The sequence below is a fragment of the Cheilinus undulatus genome, linkage group 20 (assembly GCF_018320785.1).
Source record: "Cheilinus undulatus linkage group 20, ASM1832078v1, whole genome shotgun sequence".
NCBI classification, from domain to species: domain Eukaryota; kingdom Metazoa; phylum Chordata; class Actinopteri; order Labriformes; family Labridae; genus Cheilinus; species Cheilinus undulatus.
Window position 1 is genome coordinate 28144260 of NC_054884.1, and position 24211 is coordinate 28168470.

General features: G+C 39.1%; 1 protein-coding gene across 1 annotated transcript in view; it reads right to left on the reverse strand.

Moving 5' to 3' along the window:
- Positions 1 to 22136, reverse strand: part of LOC121528237 (vinculin) — a 46065-nt gene extending 23929 nt beyond the window's left edge. Inside the window, exons 1-2 of the mRNA XM_041815564.1 lie at positions 21779 to 22136; positions 3703 to 3773 (exon numbers count right to left, since the gene is read on the reverse strand). Coding sequence (XP_041671498.1) covers positions 3703 to 3773; positions 21779 to 21946 — 239 coding nt within the window. The 5' untranslated portion in view covers positions 21947 to 22136. The remainder of the gene's footprint in view (positions 1 to 3702; positions 3774 to 21778) is intronic.
- Positions 22137 to 24211: the final 2075 nt, after the last annotated feature.

Below are 24211 nucleotides of genomic sequence, written 5' to 3' on the forward strand. Positions count from 1 at the left end.
AGATCTTTGTTTCTACAATCAACACAAAGCCCTGCTGTACCACAGCGTTGTTATAGCCCTGAATACAGACTGCAATAAACCGCCTCAGGGATTAAGCCTGCAGGTTCATTCTTCACCTTGGAAGTCGCAGAGTTCTCCATGAGCCTTTTTTTATCAATCTAAAGCTCCATAAAGGCTTACTCTGATAAGCTTAAGCATTTTTTCTGTCAAAAGGTCTACTTGAAAAGACAAGACTTTTTCTTATTTTGGGAATCCTCAAGATAGCTGGACAAAAGCAATGCAAACATGATTTAATGTCTTGAACGGCTGACAGAGAGTCATATGTTAAACTGATCGTAGAGCCTCATGAGGCGAGTTTGTGATTGCTCACAGGATGTGATTTTAACCGCAGGAGTCAGAGCTCCGCCCTGGCTGGCTCTGGCCCAATTTAACCCCTGTTTTCACAGAAATGTAAATGATTGATGGCTGCATCCTGTGTGTGATGCACTCAGTGAACTCCAGAGCAGACTCCAGTTGTTTGATTCAGTTTCATAATTTGGTTGTCAGAACTTTAAATAACATGTTTGGAAATGATATGCCTTTAATCTACCGACTGATGAGTGTGCAAAAGCCCAAAGCTTTTATAAAGACGTCATATCTTCAGAATCTACAGTCATATTTTAAACCTAAAGCTGCCATAAATGAATGAGAGAAAGAAAACACTGTCTAAAATGTACAAATGTGCTGTTTGCACTGATGTGTTTGCAATTTCAACAATGTCAAGAATTAATGTGCCATTTTTGGTTATCAAAACAAGAAGTTGACAAATACTTTAACTTTAGGACTACGATTTTCAAAATTTCATCATTGGTGGCGCACCGGTAGTCGAGTGGTTAAGGCGCATGCCATATACGCAGGCGACCCGGGTTCGAATCCAGCCCGTGGCACTATTTCCTGCATGTCTCTCCCCGCTCTCTCCCCTGTTTCCGACTCTATCCACTGTCCTATCAAATAAAGGCAAAAAGGCCAACAATAAATCTTAAGAAAAAAACAAAATAATAACAATTATTGGTTTCTGCAGATTTAAAATTTGGTAGCACTTTATTTTAGTGGGCCCTAATTACCAAGTAATTTTTTAATAGTAAGTGGTAATTAGAATCATGTGGTAATGACCAAGCAATTAGTTGGAATTTACCAAGTTATAACTCACTAATATTAAGGAAGTATTTTCAGAAGTAATAATGTATTAATTATCAAGTAATTAATTATAATTTTGAGGCAATTCTCTGGTACTTAGGTGGTATTTTACTAGGTAAAATCTCCAAAATAAGATTAAAATTTTCAATAAAAGTTGCTTGCTTATTCCCAGGTAATTCCTTTATTTTAGCCACCCTAAATCAAAATGAGTCCTTCCTGAAAACTGTTCAGGGTTAGGGAGTTTAGGGGAAGTAGCAGCTAATTACCAGAGAGGTGCCATTATAATGATGATGATAATGATAATTGATATATTACTAGGTTCATACTTCCTTAATATAACCATATTTCCAGGTTATTGCTGCGTAAAATGCCAACTCATTACAGGTAATTACAAACTTGTTCTTGAGAAATTACTTGGTAATTACCACTTGTTTTGATTAAATCACTATCTTTAATTAGGGTCCACTTAAATAAAGATTTACTGGAAATTTCTAAAGATATTAACAACCAGTGTATCAGCTGTAAATATCAGCCTATTTCAGCTTCAAATATCAGCCAATTGTGAGAATAAGTTTGTGACTTTTCAGACAGAACCAAAAAACCCATGTCAGCTAAGGTCTCTTTCCTTGTACATCCCGTTACTTAAACTTAAAAGTGTCTTTTAAGGACTGAAGTTAATTTCTTTGTTAACCCTTAAACTTTAAAGTGTGAAGTAAATATCAGGATAGATATAAGTATTGGAAAAAATACAAAAAAAAAAACACTGGCATATCAGATATCAGCAAAAATCTAACATTTTTATCCCTAATATCCATCATTTTCATGTTCAACAGTCCTGAAAGTACCAAGATTTTGAAGAAAACTCATATAAACATTTAATGTCAACCTAAAGATGCCATAGGCAGAGAGCTGTGGCTAAAACAGCGTAGTGATGCAGAAAGGGACATTTATTCTGATTGTTTCACAGCCGTTGCACATCAACGATGAAGCACAGACATGTAGGAAGACTTCGTATGGTTGATACAGAAGTCGTGTCTCTTTCAACCCGCTGTGTGCCTCCCTTTTCTGCCCTCCGTCACAGCCTGTATCACTGCAAACTGTTTTATTCACCTGTCAGCATTCACACTAGTGTCTCTGACAGACAGATAGGGAGACAGCTATGTCTCCTAGTCCCTAAAAGTGCATCCTACCCTCTGGACTGATGAAAGTGTCACAGACCCGCACAGACAAAAACACCTATAAAATGACCTTAATAAGAAAATATTAGAAATTCTATACACAGAGCAGAATCACTGCATGCACTTCTTCTGATTTATAAATAAAAATTCAGAGGAGACACTATTTTAAGGTAGGCCCTAGACATTTGTATTTATTTTACCTTTTTTTACTGCAAACCATGTCAGATTTTTGTATGCGTTTACTGTTAAGAGAACCTTTTAATGTGCAGGTTGGAAAACTGGTCTTAAAGTTTTGTGATTTTTACTAGCATCCTATGTAGGTTAAATATTCTGGTGATATGACATTGCTGTTTTATACATGCCACCTGCATTGTATCACAACAGCCATATAGCACACAGAAACAGGCAACAAGCCAATCACTGACCCAGCTGTACCATTTAAATGCTGTGCTGTACCGGGGGAGCATTTATGCTATTCTCCACATTTTTTAGTGGTTGCAAAAGAGGCCGAACAGGAGGAGCTTGTTTCCTATCTTCAGAAGCAGCCAGTTTCCTGCAGGATAAAGGCTAATGTATGTGCATGACATCAAGTCTCACATGACTGTGTGCGTGTGTATGCAGAGCTAGCCAGCAGTGTCCTTCAGCATGCTCGCGAGAAACAGCCATGCATTAACCGGACTCCAACAGACACTATATTTAGTGGAGGAGACGCATTCCAGCACATGTGCTGATGGATGACGACAGGGTGACGATGTGACTTCGAGGCGCCAAATGTGTTGAGCCTAACGACCTGTGCCTGCCAACGCGATTCATCCCTGACCTTGGGGTGGGTGGGCGCCTGAGCCCCGCCTCTTCCTTCCTTGATTATCAGGTACTAAGGATTGGTGAAAGACTTTATAAGGGCAGGTGGCAGCTGAGCACAAGATAATGATTTTGCTGATGCAGTGAGACAGGAACACATTAAATACACATGTTCACCTCTCTCTTTCTAGATCAGTATGTGAACTTTTTATTCAACATTGACCACAAGCAGCAGCAGCCAGAATTTCTAATGTATGAGGGCATGTATGAATTTGAGGCCTGTCTCCTTTAGAGTAAAGGAGCTCCTCTGAATGCAATGAAGTATTTATGTTACACCGGGGCAAGACTCTGAGGCACTTAACATGCCATGTCTGACCTTTGCTTGGGCACAACCAGCCATTACTGCAACAGATAAAGAGAGAAAGAGAGCCCAAGAGAGGCTGGTGGGTTCCACATACTGTAAAGAGATAACTATTTCATCTCAACATATTTAAAGGGTTTGACACTGATAGAAACTGAGGTCTTAAGAAGACCGCTCTATGCTTACTTGATAAAAGCTGGTGGCATGTCCCTTTTCATGATCTGGTCCTCTGTGGTTTGTACTGTCTCCTTCCCCACCTGGAAAACACAAAAACACAAACTCTCAAGAATGATAATTACTCACCTATGACTGAATGCAACAAGACATTTCAGAATAAATAAAGAGCACAAATTACAACCAGTGGGTATTATTCTCTAAAGCAGGTGCTCAATTTGACCTACATATGTTTAAACTGGCTTTGCCCAGTTGTCAGTCACTCTTTATGTTTCATCTCTTTGGGGGTTGTGAGAGGTCGGAGCCTGTCCCAGCATGCACTGAGCAAAGGTCAAGACAGCCTGTGCAGGTCATCGGTCCACCACAGAGTGAATATAGGACTACTGTACAATCACAGTCAGACATCTATTTAAAGAAGGCTAAAGGGAGGTGAAATGTGACTGGGTTTAGCCTGATAAGAACTTAACAACCCCAAAAAGAGAGAAAGAAGGAGGGGGGAAACATTTCCAGATGACAGATGTGATGGCTGATATGTTGAATTTTGGAGCTAGAACAAATAAAACAAGTTCTACCCTGGTTTTAGGCTGGTTTTTACAGGCCTACTTTGCACCCGTATCAGGAAAGCAACTGTGAGCAGTTTTAGCTGGTTGTATAAACAAACTGACATAAATACTGATGCCTCTTTACGGCCGACTAATGCAAATATGACCAGTCCCATAAAAAGTGACTACTTCTACATTCTGATTTTAATGCCTGTAAATGTTGCCATGGGGTAGTTGTAAGACATATTAATAAACAGTGTGCTTTTAAAAAATTTCCTGCGCAAATATAACTGACAAATGTATTCGACATTTAGTAGAGTAGTTCCCAACCTGGGGTCCAGGACCCCCGGAGGGGCCGCAAAAGATCTCAAGGGGAGCGCAAGGCTTTGTCATCTCTGAGGTTGTCAAAATTAGATTTGTAAATATTAAGTAAAATCATAATAAAACACTTAATAAAAAGGTTATATAATGGCCTTTTGAACATCATTTATTGGCCATTTTTTTGTTGTTTTGGGTAGGATCAGTAGTGTCACATCTGAAGGATCTCTATCTACAGATTTCATTTAATTATCTCCTATTTATTTGTGCTCATTCTAGACATGATGGACATCTAAAGATGTGGGAGCTGTGCCTTTTTTACCATAGGGTGGGGCTGTGAATGGGGCCCAAACTTGGATTTTTTTTTTGGTTAATATTTTTCATTTTTCTAAGTGGGCAAGCTATTTTATTCTTTAATTTCAATATCTGGCCAATTTCAATTCATTAGGTCCTGCCCCTTTACACATTTAAATGTTATTTTCATGGTTTTGCTGTAGCGCCACCTACTGTAAGAAGCCAATAATACCTCCAACATAAAATGTCCCATTTACTTTCAATTTTACATTTTGAAAAATATGTGCTAGCCCAAACACTTTACATATGACAAAGTGCAACATGCTTATTATTTCTTATTTAATGAAAGTCCTGCTGGGCTGCAGGGCACTAACCAACTTATGTCATATTCTCATGATTGCAACGTGAGCGCCCTTCAGTGCTGCCTGCGGCCTTAGTTAGCAATTGTTCCTCTTCTGGGTTTAGATCACTGTGGCTACACAGCTGAACACCTAACCTGCCCAGTAGCAGGACATGTTCAAGGTTAGATTAACATCTACTGACCAATCAGATCTCTTCGTAGTAAAGATCTTCATTTTTATGAGCCACATACTGCTCCATATACTGTCACAGCTACCCCTGATTTATTACATCTAAACAGACAAAATGGCAGCTAGGAGGGAGAGTGGACTTGAGAGAAGAAAATACAGTTAATATATTCAGATCATTGTGCACCAATGGTTTTTAGGTTCAGTTCTGCAAACTGAGAATTTAGTCTCAAGCATGTATTTAAGTTTATATTTTTCAGGTATAGTTTGTTATGAGCATTTCAAATAAGACGATCTGCTGACTGCAGACTTGTTCAAGTGCATACTTGGCCATATGCTGGTAATAACCCCCTTTTATGTAAACATCTAGGACTTTAATAACCAGCTTCATGTGATTGTTTAGTGTAAGCTTCTACGCAAAGGTTTGTGAAGCTAGCTAGCCTAAAGAAAGCCAAGTTATGTTAAATTTGCTTCATGATACAGGCCCTAAGGCAAGTCATGAGCATTGTCTGCTCATAGCACTGATGTTAGTTACTGCTTATTGTTACCATCACATGAAAACTAACTTTCTGGTTGGATGAGCAGTGGCAGTTACAGCCAAAATATAGTTCAACAGTCTAACCAGCGCTCTGAATGAGTGCCGGAACAAAAAGAAAATGCTTCCAGCAAAAACTGTGTAGGCAAGTCTTTATATCATTATAGCTGTGATATTACATGGTTTAACTTGAATAAGGAAGCCACTTTTCTCAAAATCAAGCCCAAATCATACTCACTCAATGGCATTTTAGATGCACGAGTTAAGCTTTTTCTTTACTCTGACATCGTTGCATTGCTTTATTATATCCAAAAAAAAAAAAAAGTGTTAGCTGGCACCAAGGGTTGTTAGCGGGTACAGGACAGAGCCCCCACCCAAACTCCTACATGATGACCAGCTCATCAGTCACAAAGATTTTGTATCCGCCCACACCTTAAGCCCTGACATTACGTTTTAAAGAAGCTGTCATCCTTGTTCTGGTTCACTTACATTCAAACTCAGATTTGTTTCCAGCTTTTGTGAAACTTGAGCACACATTTCATACTTCAACAGCATGTCACATGGGTGAGTAGAAACTCTGTTACCACAACTTTCCCACTTTGGGATTTTTGTCTTTAATCACAGTTTCACAGGACGATGTCCTGTTACTCGTCCAGCGAGGCATTATATCAACAAGGCAGCTGCTGGGGGGATGCCAGGCCTCCGCACAGTTATAATGTGCAAAGCAGCTGAACGCCTCCCCTGCCTGAAATGCCAAAATGACTCACCTCCCCCATCATGACCTCAGCTCTGAAGGGGGACACAACTCACCCACGTCGAGCTGCAATGGGTGAGAGATCACATGCGTTCATGCAGGGACACGGATCACGCTGACTGGTGTAAATCAGCTACATCACTGCCCAGCAGGAGGTTGTTTAACCTTTTCTTTTCTATTAGCCATTAAACAAATATTAATCACATAACTGACACCCACACTGGCACACACCTATAAGCAATATGCAACACTTTATACATGTTTAATTAATTTCATTTTAGCCAATTTCCCCAGCCACAGTAATGGCACCACTTAAAGATAGTTTAAAGACTATATTAATGGCTTCATAAATAGTTAATTAGGCAGTCATAATAAGGGGTTTCTGCTTTAATTTTATGGATTTGCAATGTATATTTGGTTGGCAGTGAGCATTCCCTAAAGGCTCATCAATGTATGTGACAACAGGCAACAGCAGTCATTCCAGGTGGCTGACGTGGACGCTGTAATGGAGCAGAACAGACATACATCTCCTCTCTCTCTTTTCCCCCAGATCACAGACACTCTGAGTGACTGAGGGCTCATAAATCCAGGCCAGAGGTTGTGCCAAACTAAAACTGCAGCTTAGCAGAGGCTGTCCATCACAAAGCAAAGTGGTAATGCCACCCTGACAATCCACCAATGAGTGGTCCTGAACAAAAGCCAACGACAACTAAAGCTGTTCTGTCTCATTCAGTTAAAGGGCAGCGGGGCTGCAGACCAAGGAAATAGGGCACTGACGGAGTAGTAAACATAACTGAGGGGGCGGGAAGTAGCATAAAGACCACACACCCTGAACAACACTACAGGAGCCATCCTGAGAGTAGAAAGAAAATAGACAAAGTACCACACCCTTTCTTTTGTGAGATCAAAATCTGTCAAAATGACCTCAACAAACTCCTGATTTCCTATGGTTTTGTTTTGGAATGTAAAACATTTAATCCATGTGGACAATTGTAAAAATATTCACATTTATTTGTGTGACTTAGAGATGATGTTTGAAATCAGAAATTTTTCTTCTGGACATCAAATTGTAACTTAGCATAACATGTAAAGCTCGCTGGTTTCTTTATATGCTGATGATACACAAGTTTACTTCATAGCAAAGACACTTCACAGTTCTGTTAATCTAAATTCAAACATACATGGATAATGCGTCTATGTGGTCAAACAGCAACACGATTCATTTCAAATTAAACTCAAATTTTTGACAATCTGTAAAATAAGAAAGTACCGTTCTTTTGGTTTCTTTTGATCGGAAAAATATTGTAATGTAAAAAAAATTTCACTTGCTGAAAAACAAGGAAACAAAGTTCTGGCATCTTACTTCTGAATCTTATTTGATACAGAGAAAGCTTTTATATAGCTGCCAACTTTTAAGACACATTTTTTTCTCTTAAAAGTATTGATTCAGGCACCGTTTGGGCACTGGCACAGTTTAAAAAGTATGGATTTAGCACCAGTATTGGAAAAATAAATACCCAGGCCAAATCTCTTCTTGTAAAGCCTGTTAAGTTTTCTTTGTATGCTGATGACACACAAGTTTACTCTCCAAGAAAGACCCTTTTAGAAATTTAAAGTAAACTCAAACCGAACATACACAGATGATCTTCATTTGTGGTCAAACAGCAACTGGATTGATTACAATCATTTTCAACAGTCTGTCGAACATTTAAGTCTTAATAATAAACAACATGTGTGAGGCCGTTTTTCATAGGTATTCATTAGAACAAACCTGAGGTTTTCTGACTCAGACTTGATATTTGCCTTTTCTACTTTCATTTTCTTGATTTAATTATAACACCAAGCTGACCTTGAAATGACACTTGACCAGTTCCAAGATACTGATCAACTTCTGATTGAAAAATAAGTTTTGTTTAATCTCAGAACTACACCGTTAACCCAAGACCAAGATTTATGTGAGATGACGACAAGTTCAGACATGATCTCAGCTGACAAAGAAAAAGAAGACAGACTACACCATAGGCCAACAATGTGGGACCAAAAGCCAATTGCATGCTGTATTTAAGGAGTGTTGAGTCATATTTTCCCCATAGCATCATGCAGAAATATGTCTGAAAACCCAGCAGAGTCGAGGCTGTTTTTTAACTGTATTCAACAGGTCATCATTGTCTTCCTTTCCCCCTGTGGAGCCTCTTCCTGCTGTCTGAAGTTCAAAAGAAGTCAGCAGCAGAACATGGATCCAAATAATTCACTGCAAAAATAGAACTGTGACCCAACTGTTGTTGTCAAGCAGTTCATGACGCCTGGCTTTATTTGTTATACTGAGCTTCTATCCACAGTTTCAACATCCCATTCTTATACCAACAACATCCACGTTGACATAAGGGCAGCAACTTGTAACTGTTTATGTTTATTTCCCTTGAAAGATTTCATCATACTAGTTTCTGACTAAGTCTATTTTGAGTTCCCCTAAATCTGGAGAACACCTTTAAACTGCATCTTTCAACTAAACTTCAACATAACAGCACATGTATCTTTATGCATCTTTGAGGAAGAACCCATTACTTTTGTGTCATGTCGATTAATAACATTAACACATAAAAGGTTGTCAAGCTTTTCTATACAATATTTTTTATTGTGTTTTCAAACAATACAATCTTTATTATATCAAAACTTTAAATGGAGTCACATATATTCTATTAGACTGGTTCCATGTAGATGAATTAATTCTTCAAAAGTTGAAAATAAACACCTGCACCCTGTCCAAATTGCTCAAAGTTCCAAAATGTCCCCAATGTTTTAGTCAAATTTAGACAGTGTGTTGTGGTCCATTAGCATTTGGTCATATAAGTCAAGTCAAGCCTGTGGCTCCTATCCCACGTGCCATTCTCCCCTCTCTCATCCCTGCTTCCAACTATAGCTATCCCCTGTCCTATCCTCATTAATAAAGGCATCTTTTAAATCTTTTAACTATTCTTACATCCTAACAACAACACTAGTATTGACAAAACCTTGCAATGTGATAAAAAGTCACAATTTAGGGCATACTGTACAACTAAATACAAAGCAACAAGCGGCTTTAATAAGGCAAATTAGGCTATCCTTAATGAGTCTGCCTGTGCCAATGGCTAAAACTTCAAAGTGTTTAAGTTACATATACAGTCTCAGTTTATGTTGTGCATACAAGAGAAAGAGTAAAAGCCTCATGTATATCAAAATAGTGCTGCTCAATAGTGGAAAAAATATTTCTTGTGATTATTTTGACTGATACCGAGATCATGATTTTCAGATGTACCACTTCGTACGACTGTCAAATGGTTAATCTGTTGTGTCGCCGTTACAGGCAGCCACTATCACATGACAAATACTTCCAATCATTCTTCACTGTTCCAGATCTGACTCCTCCAAACTAAAGTGGCTCCATATGACTGAGGTTTTATCATTTATGTCAGCAATTGCTGCCTTTCCTTTATTTACTGTAGCTTTCTCGCTGTCTCTTATGTGCTGTGGCTCCCTCTGCTCCTCACTTAAATTAAAGTGAGAGGTGAGAAGGGGCACATGCTGTGCTGTGAAGAAAGGGAGGGTGCACATTTAACATGACAAAGCCTAGGGACAAGGAACATGGCATGCAGCACTGTAGTCATCTAATAATAGTCATTATCTTCAAAGTTTTGATCATCTTATTTTTTACTGATCACAGGAAGCCAAGTTTTACTTTAAAATGAACTCAACTTGACTGATTTCTAAATACTGGTTCAGAATATGTATAATTTCTGTCACTGATAGAGAAGATAGAAGGCTTGCTATAAAGTTAAACTTTGATATGATCTGGGGTTGCACGACTTTGGCCAAAATAATAATCACAATTATCTTTTATCACAATTTTTATTCAGGAATATTTTCTTATTTAAAGGGTAATTTTTCTCATTACTTAATTTTAGTTTTGAAACCCTCGTATACTTCTACTAACCTCTTTCCAGGGCTAGACTGAGACAAAAATACTGCTCTGGCATTTTAACCCCTAAAATTTCATCAAATATGACACAGCAGCCACTAAATGCACCAGCTGCTCTACTGACAGGCTACACAGTTTGTACTGAAAAGAACATAAAGTAAGGAGTGAATGTCAAAGAATCGCTAAAACTAAGAGATTTTTTCAGTAAACTTTTCTTTGTTGTGCTTTAAATTGCCCTTCATATATGATATATGTTTTTATACCATCTTAGTCCCAAGTAAACTTTAATTTCAGTTTGGAAAATGCTCTTATTTTGAAAGACAATAGAAGTTCTGGTTTATCGGCAGATTATCTACAGCATGAGAAACAGTTAAGAGGTGAAAAGTTCGATAAGCTTATACTGTTAGTGGTTCTTCCTGTAAACTCTCTTTTTAAAGAGAATTATTCTTGATGCTTATTTTTCCAACTCAAAAACCTATTTCTGTATTCCCTGCTTCCTCTTTCTGATATTCTACACTATCAGCTGTTCTGTCCTCTTCAAATAAAGGCAAAAAGCCCCAAAATAAATCAAAATCTAAATAAATCTATGATAATTATCAAACAATGGATGTTTCAGTAACACAGCAACTTAAAATATAAGTCCTGGGTACTTCATTATGGGTAATCTCTCAGATTTTTTTTTGCAACCTTATAAGGCAGGGGACTTGGGGAGGAGGGAGGGAGGATATATGACGTTGAACGTCCGCTGTCATCTCATTCTTAATCAGAGTAACTCCCACAGACCAAACCACAACACAAATAACTCCTCCCTTAAATAGATCCTAGTGAAATACTTAAGGAGCGGCAGTTTTCACTTCCACCTTCTTTTAAAACCCTTTTACTGGGTCAGTGTCATCTTCTTCCAGCCTGTCACGCAGCCGGCTTGTCTCATTGAACATTTGTATCTTGAGTGGAAACACTGACACTCCTTCTACCACCACAGAGAGCTGTGTGGAAACCCTGTGTTGTGAAGTAGCTTGATAAAGTGGCCGCTCCTTTAGAACAGACTGGGCTTTGTTGACGGCAGCCCATCGCTCTGCTGGGAGAAGAAAGGCCACTCTGACAGGCTCGGGGCTGCCAAGACACTGCCCGCCTTTCACATGTTGGGCCGTTTTAGCACAATGCTGTGTTGGTGACCACTAGGATCTATGATGGAAAAATTCTGACTAGTGTTCCCGTCGCTGCCCTTGGCAATGTCCTTCAAATTAAACCCAAGTTAGAGGTGCAGCTCAGACACCGATTCCTGCTTTAAGTGGTGGTGTACTGCAATCTGATAAAACATTTGCACACTAATTGATGACACAGCAGTCCATTAGCTCCTCTTGATCAATACTCCCAGAACCAGCAAGTGCTGCGTTCTGAGTATCAAATGACTTCTGACTAATAATGACTCAAGAGGAGCAGCAGAGAGGTTGCACCAAAGGTCAACGTCTTTGTCGTATATCTGTCAAGAGGTGACCAACACGGTTTATTAAATTTGTTCAGGAAGTAGCTTAACATGAGGTGTCCAAGGCGATGAAAGTCACAAATCAAAAGGCCTGCTTGGCCCTGGCAAAACAGCCCCTGCAGCTAGAGAGGCTATATCGCACAACTATCTATCTCATGTTTCAGGAGCTTAGCAGCAAGTCCAGTGTGACTGGGGAGCGGCACTCATCAGTGAGAATCCTTCTCTTGAAAAGAAGGGTGAGTCAATACAAGGCCCGTCACAGATGAGCTGACATTTTCCACCAGAACAAGGATTGCTACAGGGACAGATAACAGGAGATTACTTTTATTACATCTGCTGAGGGGTTGAGAGGAAGGAGCAACATAACACCCAGTCATTTAAGGGACCATAAACCTAAGATTTAAATCTTTCAGTGCACTGCTGCGCTATCAGTTTTCATTTAAGGTATTAAAACTGTCATCATCCACGGGTTAAAGTCATGGTTTGTACTAAAATGAATGCTCATGGTGCACATATGCAACAAATAAAATAACTTTACTTCAAGTCTGGCAGCAAACTGAGAAACTGTTCATAACTACTTTGGCCTGAAACCAAGACTATTTAGAATATTCGGGACAAATTATGCATGAAGTTGCCAATTTGTTTTATAGAATTTCTTAGCATGAATATCTTTGTAAGTGCTTAGCATTTTTAACAATATTGCAATATGAGTATGTGCAATAAAGCATCTCAAAAAAAGTTTTTGTATGCATTTTGATTGTGTTTGCATTCAAAAAGAACACGCTGCAAACACAAGTATCATGCAAAACATAAAAAATAGCTTTAAAATATAAAAAGTGAGTTATAGCTAACATTCAAGCTTTAATCTTTGACTTTTTTTGCATTTTTTACTAAAATTGAAATACTGAACAATGTAATCAGACACATCATGTATCCTGTATTTACCTTTCTTGCAAGTACCTATCACATACAAATATGAGAACTGTATTTTTTTCAGGAATCCATCTTTATTTTTTTACAGTGTTCAGAATAAAGGTATGACATTTTTATGTATTTAACAGTAGCAAAGCATTGTCCTTTCTGGAAACAACTATGTTGAAGAGTGGTGTTTGTAGATGTGTTATGGATGTCACTAAAGCATGGTTTATACTTCTGGCCTACATTGTGCATTAGTGTTTAACTACTTTAGCTACTCTGCAGGGTAATTTTTATGCCAGTTACTGGTCCTGCCATTACATTTCCTGCTTGTTTTGTTGCACAGGAAACCACAACAACTGAAATCAAGCTTATTATGGTGCAGTTTGAGCTAAAAAATATCGAGCAGTGGCTGATTTACTGAAATTTTGGTAAGGAAGAAAAGAGAAGAGGCATTTGAAGAGATGGAATAATCAGCCACTGAATCAGCTGATGCAGAGGAAAAGTAATGTTTTACTTGCATACTTTTGTACGCAGGCAAACAGCTTTGATGAGTCATGTCATGGTCTGCAGCCATTTACCATACTCTAGTACACTCAATACACCTGTCGATGTTACTCAGAGAGTCATCCGTTGCTACCCAGCAGAACAATCACAGGGCTTGTAGTCCACGTAGTTCTACATTTGAGGAAGCTGCAAGTTGGCCAAGTGTGTAGGGATCTGTAAAGGGCTAAGGCTAAGGTCACTAATTAGCAGACCACATGAGTACCTGTTATTTAATTCTGACGCTCATCAACCTGTGCAGCTTTTCTACATTCACGGTGATCTATCTTGATCTGTGCAACTTCTCTTGTCTTACTCGGCCAATCAGATGCTTCCCTCAGAAGAGGGAAGGTAAGTGCAGCCTGCATTATAATTGCATTATAATTCACTAACATTATGGAGAAGGATTCATAGGGCACATTGAATATAATTCTTTCAAACAGTTTGGATCCAATCATTAAAAAAAATCAAAGCTGTATAAAAAAAAAAGGCAGATCTCCTCCATTGTATCCTCTGCATCAGTCAACAGCCATAAACATCGCTGCAAAGGGAGAGGGGTTTCCCTTCCCTGGCTCACACTACAGTTCCTGAGCAGGGCCGACAGCTGCCGGGTCTTCCTGACTTGGCTTCCTGTGTTTCCTCATCAAATCAACACTCCTCTGCTCCCTCCTATCCTGACTGTTTGTACTCTGACTGATGGCAAAATAGACTACAGGTGCAGAAATAATCTAAAGGGTACATGTGTGGATCATCTCCTTTCAAATGAAATCATGAATATTATTGCCAAATGTCAAAAGCAGAAAATGAGCTGCATGAAATGATTTCCCTTGATGAATTACGGGAAGATGGAGTAGCAGGTAGGAGGGGATTTCTTTTGTTTGCCTTTAAGCACTTTAATTCAGTAAGTCATTTGGCTCATGCTTTGGAGGATTCAAGTGGTGGAGGATTGAAATTTTTCACACTATTCAAGGGCATAACTTCCTTGCATTTATAGTGTTGCTGCACTACGATCAGAGGTATTTTGCAGCCTCAAAACCTTCCAGACAGCCTTTTTCTCTTTATCTCAAATACCAAGATCAACAGTACAGTTCAGCCATTAAATGAGCAGAAGTCATATGAGCCTTGTAATGTGTGCAACCAGGAAGTCTAACATGATTTTATCTGTTCCAGGACCCTACATCCCTGGCATTCTTCTCTTTATCCCACGCCTATAAAAAGAAGCTATAAAAATAATGAAGTACAACAGGCCTGAAATAAAAGGACCCCATTAAGTCAACTCAAAAGCATGCTGACACAGAGAGGCTTGTTGTTCTTCCATTAAACCCAGTACAAAAATATCTAAACTCACAGATTCACTTACAATGTACAAACATATTTGTGTCTACTAAGCTGTGAAGTGAAAGCTTGTATCATCTCACAAAGACTGGGTTAGTTTGATTACAATTCAAACGAGTTTTTAGCCTTGACACCAAGCTATTTTTTAATTTCAATTTACGTCAGTATTGCCCAAGCTGTTTGTGCAAGAATATAAGCCAACTCATTGTATAAACAGCTTGTGCAAGGATGATGAAGGCTTGCTTATTGCATAGAAACTGAACACATCATCTTTCCCACTACTTTAAAAAAACACACAAACCCTCAGTGCAGTTAGCCACATCCTGTTGGTGATGGCTGCTTACATTGTGGCTAAAGCACACATATGTTAGCAGAGTTAAAGCTGACACATGCAGCAGTGTGAAGATGTTTTCACAGGGAAGCCTTGTTAATTGGTCGCAATTTTGGCAAAATTTGCTCCTTCAAGAGCTCAGCTTAGCCCCCCTCTGAGCACGGATGCATTCCTTCTTGCTGAGAATTCTTCACATTCCTCAAATGCATCTCTAATGGGGCTCGGCTCATTGTCTCAATCAGAAAACACTGAAGTCAAAGATGCAGAGCATGAGTGAAAGGTCTTGGTAAGACTAGATATATCTGACTCACACTGGTTTGTGGTCATGCTTGTGCTCTGAATTCGGGTCAGTTTTACTTTTATCTCTATGCATCCAGAATAATACGATTAGGCCCTTTCATATTAATATTTTAAAAGTCTGCACATTTGTCCCAGCAAGTGCACCAGATCCCCTCAGACAAGCCAGGATGTTATCTTTCTTCTCATTCTGGATATGGAAAATAATCTGACATAATCATCAGAATACGGCAACTTTCCATCCAAGTTTCTGACTAAAGAGTTTTAAACTGATTAGAGGAGGAAGGACGTCTGCGCAACATGTGGTTTTCTCTGCAACAAAGACAATAATGTAGACTAAAGAGTTTCTCTTTGACACAGCTCCGCTTTGTAAATGTCTAGTGTAATGGTAGTGCACAGCCTCACCCTGTTGGCGTTCCTACAACATTTTGTGCTTGGAAGTCAAGGAGAATTTTTACCCCATTTTCATAGAATTTGGGGAAATGTATTTGAACTTTTTGGGGGATTTGATCAGAAATTTAAGGTGGAATTTGCTTTGAAATTCAGGGGAATCTTCCAAAAGATTTTCAGGAATGTACATGGAATTTGGGGGGTTGTTATCAGAATGTTAAGGCTTTATGATAAAGTTTCAGCGACACATTTGGGGGATATCTGAAGAATTATGGGGGTACTTTTTGGGACACTTTTAAAATATGTTGAAGAATTTCCAAGGAAAGTTTGGGTCATTTTTTTGAGATTTAAGGTGATTTATAAGCATTTTGGAAAGGAAAATTTTCCAGAAATTCAGCTCTTTCAGTGAAAAGTTTGTTCATGCTTACCTTAACAAGTCCTGTGTGCTATCATCAAAATAACAAGAAAAATGTCTCACCTCTCCTCAAAGACTGACGCCATTTCTTACTGACTGAGGCCGACACACAGTCAAAACATCTGCTCTAAAACCTACCCAGTGTATTTTCTAAAGAAACAGAACCTTCGGGTGATTTGTGAACATCATTTTTAGTAAAAAACTACTTCCTTTTCAAAGACAAGGCTGAGCTTTTTAACTCATCAGGTCCTATTCACCCCAAATAAGAAGGAGAAACTAAAAATGCACTTCAAAGAAAAGGTCCCAGGAGGTTAATTTACAAGCATAAGCTTTCCTTTACAAGTAATTTACTCTTCAGTGTGATGTTTTGAACTCCATTTAACTGAGCCACAACAGGTGCAAACAATGACTTAAGTATGTATTATAATAGTTAAATAAAACTTAAGTGGGTAAAATGGCAGCACCTGCACATTAAAAGGAAGAGTTTTTCCTTGACAACGTAATAACAGCGACAAGAACAAAAATCAAAGATAAGAGCCACACAGTGTGCTCATTAACTCATCTGAGTTTGTAATGTATGACTCACGAAACGTGAACCAGAAGAACATCTGATCCTCAACTTCTACGAAATCAAAACATTGTCCATGTTGTCGTGTTGCTACGGTAACTGGAAATAATTACAAGCCTATCCATTCATTCAGACCACTGTTGGAAAAATGTGATCACAATCAGAACGTCCAAAGAGCCTGGATCACTTCACCCCCAGCTTGTTGTGGTTGCACGGGCCGTCTAATGTGTTAGGGGAAATGCTGACAACGTTGCATTCACGTGTAATTAATCATCCAAAATGTAACTAAAAGTGCTATTTGAAGCAGCATTTAACAATTTTTCTAGCAACTTGGCAGCACAAGGACTTTATTTCAAACTGACAGACATCCAGCCCTCACTTTTTTCTTTTTTATAGCTACATCTGATGTGCTAACTGATATTAAACACTTGCATATTATGCATTTTTATAGGATACACATTTACATTAAATTAAGATTCCTCCAAGTGAAAGAATGCATGACAAATGTAATGCTTCTTTAGAGCCTTTTCACTGGGTTTTACACCAGTTTGTAGCTGGTGCTTAGCTGATTGCATACAGTCAGTATGTCTCACAGATTTAAATCTTTTCTGGCAAACTAGTATTTCACGTAACCCTCCTCCAAAAAAGCCTGAACACACTATAACCCTTTGTAGGGCTGGAACTCATTTTCTGTGGATTATGTATTAAGGGCTAAAACTTTTTCAATTAGCATTCTTTGTATTTGCATTCCTTCATTCATCTAAGACAATGGATAGAGTCAGAGGAGAGACAGTGGGACATTAAGCACAATTAAAATTGTATTCACAGAACGTGTCTAAAATAAGGAATTAAGCCTCTGAATCAACACTACATGTATCTAAGAAAATCTGAGCCCCCACTAGGACCAACATAAAATAAATGTGGTTAATGAGGTTAATTGGTGATTCTAAATTGGCCGTAGGTGTGAGAGTGCTTGGTTGTTTGTCTCTGTATGTCAGCCCTGTGATTAACTGCTGACTAGTCCAGGGTGTACCCTGCCTCTTGTCCAATGACAGCTGGGAAAGGCTTCAGACCCCTGCAGCCCTAACGGGACAAACGATGTGGAAAATGAATGGATGGATGGCATGATTTTCGTTAAAATGTACAAATCTAACAACTGCAGAGAAAACTTGCTTGTCACCTGAAATCTCCGGCGCCCCCAACGAGGGTCCCAGACCTCAGGTTGGGAACCAAGGCATAATAGAGGATACAACTTACATCATGTAAGAAATCAAAACTATAACAGGATTTAGGTCTTAAGTTCAACTCTGTACAACCATTTATAGATAAGACAAAATATTGACATGACTATATAAGGTCTTCCTGTCCAGCTAGCAGAGCAGGCGCCCCAACCCATCCTCACTGCATTGAATGCAAGTTCGACTCCCAATCCTGGCATTGTTTGGTGAATGTCATCCACCACTCTCTCTCCCCATACTTCCTGTCTCTTTTATCCTATCTAAATATGACATTGTGCAAAAATTACCTTTAAAGTTCATAGTTTACAGTCTGCTCTTCTTTGTATTTCCTGATTTTAGTTAACATGTACATCCATCATCTGTGTTAATGTTAAAACATCATCAAACTGCAGACATGACTCCAACTCCACGTGCCTGCTCAAAGAATGAGAAGCTAAAATGCTGTAACATGATACTGAGTACAGTATCTGCAATGTTAAATGAGCACTTAGGCTTGGTATCACTGGTATACAGGTACTGATATCAGTGCATCCCTACTCACTGTGTCATAATGTCTTCATGTCATTTTGACATGAATTCAGTTAGCAAAAGCAAAGTTAACAGCAGGATAATGTCAGAAAAGAAGGTGAAAAGAAATTAAAGGATGAAAAAGGAGAAGAGGTGAAACAGACATAAAACTGCAGGGATAAAAATCTTAATTCCACCCTTAATCTTTTAAGAGGTATTTCTTTTATTTCTTGTGTGCATTTTGGTATTATCGTATCCTATCCTATTCTACTGCATTGTATCCTACTATGAGTTGCCCTGTAATTCCACCAATATTGTCAATAGCACATTTTAAACTATAATCTAAAACACCTCAGTTTGAACTGGTAGAAAGGGGCCTTTTCAAACAACATGTGACATCAGACACAAACATATAGAGTCACCTAAAAGCCTCTCTTTAATGATCCACAGAGGAAGGAAGTTTCCTGGGGGCAGACTTGAACACAATGGGTGCAGGCTTTTGTTAGAGAGTGGGAACTGAGGGAAACAAAGGCATAGAGAAAAAAAAACTAGAATCATAAACCTACAGAATAAACAGCAGCTAATAGTGGGCAATCTCTCTAAACTAGGAGTATCTTTGCTGACAGGAGACACCGGAGCAATTGTCCAAATTTATCTCCCAACAACTGTCAGGGGCTCTGTGCTCCACCAGACTGACAGAGAGAATGACACACAGGAACCAAGTCTGCCTTAATTTAGTCTCTATCCCTTCCTCCTCTCATTACAAGCCACTATATCTGACAGCCACCTCACATCCTCGTTTCCTTTCTAAGAAACTTTCCACGTATTGGTTTGTTTGTCGAACTTCAGTTTGAGGAAACAATGCTGTGAGTTCTTTACTTTCTGCTGCGATAGTTGCTGTGGGGAAGATCACAGTGGTTAGGTTCTTTTTGATTCTAAATATAAATGAAACCAGCGCTGCAGCTGGTCATGAGGGTGCATAATGTAATGTTTTTCTAAGAACAGTCAGTAAATGCATAATTAATAGCCCCAAAGAGGCATTTAATTGCACACTGAGGGTAGAAATTGAGGACACTAACAAGGTATGAAAATGTATGAGGACTTGCTGCAATGCATCAAAAGTGAGTCAAATTATAGGAGGGAAGTTCTATTTTTACTTTGCCGAGTTTAGAGTGCTTATTTCTAAGTTGGCAGGTTCTTTGAACAACTTGTAAACAAGTAAGGTCAAATATTGTGGTTCTAGTTTCTAGGTTGAATGTAGATAAAACTATGTTTTGTTATTTTTTAAGGCACATCCCAAATTTCTTACATGTATCTGATCAAACTGCTTGATTTGAAAGAGTCAACAATGGCATTCAATCCAAGTATGCCATACGGATACCAAACTGAAGAATACCTTCTGTTAATCTCATTGTGTAGTAGTTCTGACTCAGTTGTGACTGCCCCTTAAGTCACTACACCAATGTATTGAGGCATTTAAAATCTGACACAGGTGCATTTGTTTTAAAATCAGTGAGTAACGGCGTAACAGATCAGCAACACTGATGATCTCAGTATCAACTAAATAGATCACTGGACCACTGGACATGTCCCAAAGCACCTCAATGTTTGCTAATGTATTAAAAATGGCAGATTTCCTGTTGGAGATAGAAAATACTGCCTTTTGACAGTGTTCCACAAAAGTGCAAAAGGTGGCGCTATCGAGGCAATTTCTTGAGGCCACTTTTGAAACCTGTATCAACCTTGCATATTTCTGTATTCAAGATGGTGTGTGCCAATTTTCACGCAAATTGGTACATGTCTAATGCCCCAAAAATGGGCGAGAGTGGGCAAAAAACAAAACGCCTACAATTGCAATAAGCTCTTGCACCAATTCAGTGTTCAGGTCTTAATTATAACAATATTTAAGGACGCACAATATTGGAGTTTTGTTGATATCCGACATGCTGATATTTAAACAATAACTTGGACAAAATTGATACTGATATTTAAATGTAGGTCAGACCCAAAACTTCTGTCCTTAAAACACACGTTTTAGACATGTTTTACAGTTTTTATGCCTTTATTTTCTAGAGAGGAGGACAGTGGATAGAGTCAGAAATACGGATGAGACATGCAGGAAAGGAGCCACATGCTGCACTTGAACCCAAGCCGACTGTGTACATGGGGAGCAACCTAACCGCTAGGCCATCTGCAGCCCTTAAAACACTTTAAAGTGTGAGGAATGATGACGAATAAAGAAGAGACTACAGCTGAAGTAGGTCTGTTGGTCATGCCTAAACCTCCACAACCTTATTTGTTATTAAAGCCAACAGTAACAAAATATCAGTTGTAAATATCAGCAGAAAGGTTTATATGAGCAGACACAGAAAATTAATCTTTTAAGCTAATATCTTCTGCAATATCATACCAATATGTGCATCCTTAATAGTCATGATATAGGGATTTTTGCCATAATTGAACAGCTAAGTTGGAGTAAAATGATATAGCCTTATTGGCTGGGAAATCAGTATTGAATATTACATGCTAATCAATTAATCTGGCAGATAACAGAGTGTTTTTTTAGAGGGGGCCTTTGATTTTTGATTTAAATTACCATTTCCCAATAGTCCAATGCTCTATCTTTGTATACTGAATGCTGTTTAAGTTTTGGGGTCAAATGAACCATCCTACCTACTTTGCTAACTTAACTTAGGTTCCTTATTAGGTTCCCATTTCTGTGTTTTAGGTTAATTCATTCATTAGCACATCCTATTACCACATTATTTAATTAATGTGACTAAAGTAAACTCTGGTGAACTGAATGCTGATTCAGTGCCAGGCTCGCGCACACCAGCAGCGGTGCCTACGTCAAGATATGGCAGTCGGCACCAAAGGAGGCAGGGCGTATTTTCAAGGGGAAAAGGGCGTCACTGCCCTTTGCCCCGAGTCAAACAACTTCAAAAACTTAAATTGCATGCCTTCCTGTACTAAAATAATAAGGCAGAGTTAGCTAAAAGTCCATAGTGGTGTGGGAATCAAACTCCAAGTATTTGGGAGCAGACGGTTTGGGACAAAGAGCGACAGGTATCCTGCAGCAACCGCCGACTTCGGTTAGACTTTACCAGATACAATTTCCAGAAAGTGTAAGTTACTCACCCTAACGAGGTTGCTAACAGCTGCCTGTACAGCAGCCACCGGCGCCGAAAGATCCGGAATAGCTTTCCCGTCAACTTCACCTTCTTCGTGCATTATCACCAGATGGGATATCTGCTGAGCCACCGGCTCCAGGATACTTTCTATCGTCTTCGTGTGAAAAACCGGCATGGTGACAACTTTAGACCACTATCCGAGAGAAAAACAAGCAAATATCCAGCCGCCTAAGGCAGTTATCCCCCAAACTCCCGCTACAAACGCGTAAAACAATCCCCCGAGCCTGTTTTTCTGGGACAGTTTCCCTGTCCGGTATGAAGACTACAACTACTCCCGTGAAACCGTCAATGTGAAAAACTCCAAGTCGGAGAGTGAGCGCGAGCGACGTAAACGTCACCTACGCTGTACGCCCCCGAAGCCAATCAGTGGGAGAGAAGGAAAGTTCCCTAGTGTATGATTGGTCAATTTGGCTGCCGCTCTGCATCAGGACCTCCCGCTTCATCCCAGTCGAGTTTGCTCGAGATCCAAGTGCTCCCTAAATTACGTAATAGATTGTCATGCCCTAAAAAGGGAAATATGTGTCTACTGTTTGTGAGAAGTAGATTCCAGACGCTGTAGGTTAACCAGTCAGACCTGCTCCTGGCACCTCCGGCACAGGCACCGAGGCTGTGATGGATAGTAAGGCATTGTGTACTCGTAAAACTACAGGACAGAACATGAATTACTAATAAAATCCAAGCTCTTAGTTACAACTCTCCATAAAAAAAAGCTTACTGACTTCCATTCCCAGGCTATTTTTTGTCAACTTCTTATCAAAGACATTTTTGTTACATGTTGTAAGACTTCTTATTTGAAAAGAGGGATGAAGGAAATAAACTATAGCCTGCATTTTATCCAGCACAGATCTGACCCACGGAGGTAGTCATTTAATGTGTAAACAATGCACTTTTTTAATGTTAAAGGGGAAGTAGGTTTCTCCATGTGGTTGTTGTTTTAGTATTTTTAAATTTTCAGTGCTTAACAACAAATGCCTAGATAATAAATGGGCAACTAAGCTCTCTAATATGGGCTACTAAAACCTGAAGGCTGTGAACTCCACAAACACATTATCTTTGTTTAAATATATTGCATTTAGAGCTCCTGTGTGAAACTTTTAAGAAATCTGACATTCAGCGCCCTTTCTGACAAAGAGTATGCTTGCATGCACACTAATAAACTAATCATTACTCAAGTAGTCGTGTGAACAGTATTATGTGGTATCCTTCATTGGATAAAGGTCATTATTGGATTATGAGCAACTGGATAAAGACACCTAGCTTTTTAACCAATAATCTGTTTAACCCAGTGAATGTATTAATAGCTGTCAGTCACGTGAACACTGCAGAGGGGAAGCCGAGAGAGCAAAAAAGCCTAGAACAGTGGCAGATACCATTGACCAATATGTGGTGCTGCAGCACAGGCATTTTATCCTCTGTCTTTTGAAAACATTGCATGTTTATATCACCCGACAACCTATGAAAACTGAAATATTAATTTAAACTGTATGTGCTGTCACTTTAGACCCTCATACAGAACCTGAGACACTTTTTAGATCACTAAAACTAGAAAAGTCTGAGCCAAACTTTGCTTCAGCGATGTTAACATACGTGTATGTCTACAGTAGACAAAAATCCTTCCCTTGATAGAGCAGCAAAATTGACAAATTATAGGACAGTTTTATGCACTTTTGATGTATATGGGTCTATTATACTGCCCCTTAGGGAGTGAAGGGCAAGAAATTCTTCATCATCAAAGAATAGTTTTGCTTATTACTGTTAGCTAGTTCACATTACTTAATGATAAGATTGGTCTTTAATGCCCCCAAGGGGCATTTTAGTTTACAGCAGAAGTTCACACAGGACATACACAACATAGAAATACATGAATGCATGCGTTATACAAAACTCCCATGGATTTCATCATGATAGGCTGTGACGTTTAATACAATACACAACAGTCCAAAGTTACACAATTCTGACAGTCACAAGTGTTTGGTGTGTGTAATGGCAGCAGTGCCTACAGCTTGTTCAAAAACCCAAACACTGATGGATCAACAGACCTCGGGTATCTTATAAATTTGGCCCTTCTGGCACAAGTAAACCTCCTCTCTGATAGCAGAAGTCTAAACTCTGCATGCAGAGGGATCCGAGGGTGTATTTGTAGAATCAGGACCACTAGAGTTTTGGCACTGTGATGCTGGTTGAAAGAAGTCATATTCTGCTCATATTATTATAGTACTTGATAGCAGGGTTAAAAGAAGTCTGTTTGGTGCTGCTACTACTACTTTGACTCCAGAACATCCACTTTGTTGTCTTGAAACCATTTCTGTGCAGCTTTCGCTGTATGCCTCAGGTCATTCTCTTGCTGGAAAACAAATCTTCTCCCAAGCTGAAGTTTTCT